The sequence below is a fragment of the Poecilia formosa genome, unplaced genomic scaffold, assembly GCF_000485575.1.
Source record: "Poecilia formosa unplaced genomic scaffold, Poecilia_formosa-5.1.2 Scaffold327, whole genome shotgun sequence".
In the NCBI taxonomy this organism is placed as follows: Eukaryota; Metazoa; Chordata; class Actinopteri; order Cyprinodontiformes; family Poeciliidae; genus Poecilia; species Poecilia formosa.
The window spans coordinates 239983-246172 of NW_006800266.1; the positions used below are offsets into that span (position 1 = coordinate 239983).

Sequence of the window (6190 nt, forward strand, 5' to 3'; positions counted from 1 at the left end):
ATTGAATATGGAAAAACCTTACACTGTAGGAGAAAGACTCCAGTAAACACATGAACTGAATGCTAAATATATTACTGGGCAAACATTATAAACACACAATACTCCCTTTATACTTTTTTTTTTAGAAAACTTATTCAAATTGAATTAAAACGAAAATGTAAACACCTACCTAGAGCTTCAGTCAGTTATAAAATTTAAATAAATCAAATAAAAGTTTTTGTTCTTAAAAAATATAAAATTTTACAGCACTTGGTCACAGTTATGTATTAAAAATGTAAACACACTTTTTTTGCATGATTTTTAAGTGTGAAGTCATACTTTTTACAACCAGTGAAATCTTTGTTCATCCATAATTCCTACAGTGAGACCAAATCAAAATCAGAGTGACTAATATGTTTTTTTTTTGTTTTTTTTTGTGACTTTAAATCCAACCAAACTTATTTTACAGTCATGGCTGTCTTTCTAAAATAAGAAAACACTTAGAACATCCTGACCTCAGACTTCATACCACATGGTATAAGGCAAGTGGAATGAGCAGATTATATCAGGGGAACATTTTTGAATAAACAAAAGAATATCATCTATTTTCCATTCTTTCTGTCAGTATGGACCTGCTTTCTGCTTGGACCCTGAGATGAAAACTAAACAGGACTTCCCCTCCTTGGAAAATTAGCTGCCACTCCACTGACACACGCACATGCACACGCACACACACACACACACACTCCCTCGTCCCCTTTTATCATGCGATTTCGCGTCCCCTCTATGGACGATCCAGAGGGGGAATTGGGTAAATAACATGACTTTCTTCTGCCTCCTCTAGCTTTTCTCTTCATCCTATTCCAACACCCCCCACCCCTTCACCACGTCCTCCATCTTCCTTTCTCTCTATCTCTGCCCCACTTCCCATTTTCTCTCTCTGCTGTCTCCTTGGCCCCATGAACATTTTCAATTTCTGCCTGATCAGCTGCAAAATTGAGTAGATCTGCAGACACACATGCAGACAGAGGAATACACACGCACACAAACACACACGCGCTATTTGCTGTTATCAGTGTGAAACAAGACCAGGGGAAACTTGATATAGTCACATTCACGGTCTGTCACAGACGAACCATCTGCAAAGCCCTAAATGTTTTGGACAATTGTTCGACTTGAATCTTCTTCTTGGGAGAATGAGTTTTCCCCCTTTTTTTTTAGCTTAACTCCCTACCAAGTTTGTGTGACAGTAAACATCATCATTTCCTGCTTGCGCTCTCTTTTTCCTCTTGATTTTTCCCTCCATATGTTTGGGCAGGCTTTCATATGACTGTCAGACCCATGTATCGTTACATTTTCCAAAAATACAAGGCTTTGTTTCACAAATGATGGGATGATGAGGTCTTCATTGGAGGCTCTAAAGAGGTTTCTTGACGCTTACAGGAGAATTGATTAACGAGGAATTGCTTGGTGGAGCAGGCCATCCAGATTTAGAAGCGGAGATGTCTCGTTAGAGGATGGCAGCTTGGGTTTTCCTTTGGTGCTAATTGACAGTGGGAGTGGAGGCCCAACTCAATATATGTTCCACTGAATATAAATGCAGGAGGTGCTTCCTTTTTAAAAGAATTTAGTACTTTACACTCTAGACTTTATTTGGTATTTTACATGATAGACCTATACAAAGTAGAGCATAACTTTCAAACGTGACCTATTATGCGTCTTTGAACAGGTAAAAATAACTCTGTGGACTATACAAAACATGTTCATCACATTTTTCACACACAATCTTCGTTTGGTAATGAGATTGTGGTATGCTCAGTTCTGCTTTAGTTCAGCAGTTTTAGAGCCTCTTGCCACTTTAAATGAAAATAATCTGCTACTAAGCCACAATGCCCCAACTAAACGTTTACACTCACACGTGCGCATTTGTGCAACTGCAGATCACTGAAAAGCAGAAGTCGAGCCTCCTGCACAACCAACAACAACAATCAGAAGTGGTTTTTGGATGGTAACAAACACTTGATACCAGGCCAGGCTTCAGTGGGGTTGCTAGATGAGGGACCTCCAATCTGGGTTAACCCTAACCTCCAAAAACAATTCAGAGACTCCACATTGTTCACAACTCCTTTTTCTATTCGCTGATTGGCCCGGTTAAAATTTTTTCACAGAAATCAAGTTGTGATTTCTGTGAATATAACAGAAATCCCAAACAGATCACTCAAGGGAAATGAGAAATGAGAGCAGGAATACGTAGGGATGCAATGGCCAGTCCAGGGTTCTGTATGTTTTTAAGTACAATTTTGGACTTCCACATGCTTGCTGTGTCCTTTATATTGCTTGTGAGAAACTTCAAGCAGAATGTCTTGTAGTTTGCTGTGAAAACAGTGACTTTTTTGGCACTCATAGACTTGTCTATGTTGTTCTGTCAATCTTCACAAGCATCTCTTGAGTTACCATAAGCCCGTTGGCCAAGTCCTTCTCCTCTCTGCCATTTGTTTTCCTTGGATGTCATGTTTTGGTGGGTTTGCTGTTCTGCCATTCTCTGTTCCATTTTGGATGATGGAGTGAACAGAGCTGCATGAAATTTTGTTTTATAGTCTAACTCTGATTTTAAATTTCTCAATTACTTCCCTCCTGACCTCTCTGCTGTATTCCTTGATTTTCATGATGCTGTTTGTTCACCAATATTCTCTAATAATTCTCTGAGGCATTCAAAAAAATAATATTACGTGGCTTATCTGAATTTTATCAACAGACATTATAAAACAGTGATCCAAAACAATAAAACAACCACAAATGTAAAGCTTTGGTTGACTTTTTTTTGTAAAATGTGGAAACCCAAACTATGGAGTAAATTATAACATTTCACTTTTTTATTTGAGACCATACCTTGGAATTATGATTTGTGCTGGAGAGAAAATAGCTGCACCATTTAATAGCAGACATGTCACATTTTAAAAACACTGGTTACAGTCAGTTATAGAAATTGTGACATCAGTAACCAGAAGTATTATTCTATATGGAATGTTTTACTTTACAATAAAGCAAAAATTTATGAATTTTTAGTCGGCCTTGAATTAATTATACAGTTTACATAAGAAGATGCTTTGTGAAACCCTCCCCAAACACACACACACACACACACCCACACACACACACACACACACACACACACGTTTGTGTTGCTATCTTTGTGGGAACTTTTCATTGACTTCCATTCATTTCTACAGCCTAAACCTTACCTTTACCCTTTTCCTAACCCTAACCATCACATACCTAACCCTATCCCTAACCCTAACCAAAACTCAATTCATACCTTAGCCCTGACCCAAAAACAGGGTTTCCCCTTGTGGGGATCAGGCTCCGGTCCCCACAAGGAGCAATTGGTCCCCACAACGTAGTATATGTCAGGAAAATCGTCCCCACAAGGTATTACAAACAAACGCACCCCCCCCCCCACACACACACACACCCACCCACCCACACACACACATACACAAAAAAATCAATCAAGTAACAAGCAAAGGATCTCAGTGAAGTGTGTAGAGGATGAATTTGGTCGCCTCTCAGCAGGATGAAGGAAACCACTGTGAAGTCTGCTGCTACAGATGCGGTTCTATTTTTCCTCCAGATGGAAGCAGGTTGAACAGGCTGCTCGGCTGCTGTGAACCGATCATGTTCTGGGCACAGCCCTGCAGTCCAGGATAATGCAGCTCTCCGTTCTCCATGTTTCCAGTTGAGATTGCTGCACTGTGAAAGTTCAGAAAAATTCTCAATCTTCGCTTCCTTAATGCTTTGCTTTATGTGTTGTCTTTAAGACTGCTGAAGTTAGGGGCACTTGAACATTTTGTAGAACAAAATGTTCAAGTGTCATTTTGCTTAATTATTCAAGCAACAGCACCAAATAATAGATGTGAAAGAAGAAATAGTCAGATAATAATCAACCCAGTTTTGAATAAATACTTTAGGAGGCTTTGCTGAGGGAAATTTCACACTAAAATATCAACAAGCTAATGTGCTACAGGCAGCCAGATACTAGGGGATTGATGAGGTAATGCATTTGAAATTATTAAGTCTTCTTTTATTTAAACATTCTCAAGTTGGTGATTTTCAATTCAAAATTAAAATTTTCTTTCAACTCCCTCAACATTAATGTAGATCACACACACAATTGTCTGTTGAAATCAGAACTACGAAGGGCTCTGAAACTACACATTACTTTACATGTATGAACTTAAGTACTGATAATTTCAAACTGTTAAAGGAACAGTATTATGTAAAATCAATTTTCTTGAGCTTTACAACATGTTAGAATGTTTTCCCTCCTCAAAGACATACCTGGAGTGTTTTTATTCTTTCTTTATTTCTTTCATGCGTGTCTAAGAAACCCTTCAGTCTCCATGTGAACCATTCAGTGGTGGAAAAACGCCTGTGTGGACAGAGCACCACTTTTTCCATGCATCTCCTCCCTCTTCCCCACTCAGTTCCTTCAGACTAGCCAGAAGCAATTAGCAAACACCTGGCAGAACTACTTCTGCTGAGCTCTCACATAGACTACTTTCCAGGTGTTTGCTGGACATAAATATTTACTTTGTGTACCAAATATTTATTTTACAAACTAAACATTTAGTTTACTAAACATTTAGTTTACAAATTAAATATTTAGTTCCTAACTAAATGTTTAACTCTGAGCTGAATATGTACTTTAAGTGTACCAACTAAATGTTTATTTTCAAACTAAATATTTTGCTCAGACCTAAATATTTTTGCTTGCAAACTAAATAAATAATTAGCAAGAAAGCTACATGTTTAGCTAGTCGATTATTTAGATTGCTAGCTAAATATTTGATTTACTAATCATTACATTTGACTTTTTCTGACAGGCTAAATATTTAGTTGCTGCACTAAATAATTACAATGGTGATGACAAAATATTTTCAAACTAGATATTTTCGCTCAGGCTTTTAAAATAAGCTTCCTAATTAAATATTTGGCAAGAAATCTACATATTTAGCTTGTTAACGATAGCTAAATATATTTTAGCTTGCTAACTGTTTAGACTGCTATCCATTTAATTTGACTTTCTCTGTGACAGGCTAAATATTAAGTTTGAAACTAAATCTGTAGCTTGTAAATTAAATACCTAGGTATGACATTTAAATGTATCATTGTGAAAATCTGACTATCTTTGACTGGCTAAATAAACTGAAATGTTGCTGTTAATTATTTTACTGTGTAACTTTACAAATGGCAGTCCCATACTCCTTAACCAAAGATAAACTGTAACTGATACTTTGTTCCACAAATTATTGTACAGATATGTAGATAATTTTCTTTAAGTAACTTATTTTTTAGGGTTTTAATTAGTTGATTTCTGCAAAATATTACTACATTAGAATTTCTGTATTTTCACCCTAAAATGAAGTTAGAAGGGGAAAAAAACTCTGATGTATTTCTAATAAACAGGATTTTCAAACTGCTATTGTTGTAATGCAGAAATAGCCAGATATATTTTGGCAGAGAAGGGGGAATCCCTCATTAGAGATGACAGGAAACGACGGAAAAGGTCAGGCATTTGAATAGCACTAATGAAGTCAAAACATGCCGTTCGCAACTATATAACATAGAGTGTATTAGACGTTTACACGTGTGGAAAAAAAAAAGTTCACCAACGCGCCTGGAAATGACAAACGAGCTGCATCTTGCTCTTCCTGCTGCCGCTGCTTCCAGGAGCCACCGGCAGGTGGCGCTCTCCTCCTTCCCGAACCACCGCCGGGACAGACCCTGGGAGCGCAGCGTGGCCGCCCGCCGCACACGACGGAGGAACTGAATGAACTTTAAATCTGCCTCCCAACTTTCAGCCTCTCTCCTCCCGCAGGTCTCTCTCTCCCCCCCAGCCACCGCCGCCCCCACTCTCACTCTCCCCCCTCCACACAATCTCTTCCTCTCCCGCCTCCGCCGCTCCGCAGGTGAAAACCCAGAGGCAGATCTCAGCCATGGATTTACTGCGATCACGATCCAAGTGCTGAACCGTCACATCTTTCCACTCGTCCGGATTTCCAGGCGCTTTTTGCGGATGATCATCAGCGTCGTGAGGCGAGATGATGGCTTCAATAGGCGAATTCGACCCTCTGAACACCAGAGTCCCTGCAACTAAGATAGAAGTTACTGTGTCCTGCAGGTAAAGAATATTTATTATTATTATTATTAT

General features: G+C 38.7%; 1 protein-coding gene across 1 annotated transcript in view; it reads left to right on the top strand.

The window, feature by feature from the left end:
• Positions 1 to 5749: 5749 nt before the first annotated feature.
• The window catches only part of LOC103152771 (copine-9-like), a 96148-nt gene continuing 95707 nt past the window's right edge, over positions 5750 to 6190 (top strand). Inside the window, exon 1 of the mRNA XM_016661367.1 lies at positions 5750 to 6160. Within this exon, the coding sequence (XP_016516853.1) occupies positions 6081 to 6160 (80 nt within the window). The 5' untranslated portion in view covers positions 5750 to 6080. The remainder of the gene's footprint in view (positions 6161 to 6190) is intronic.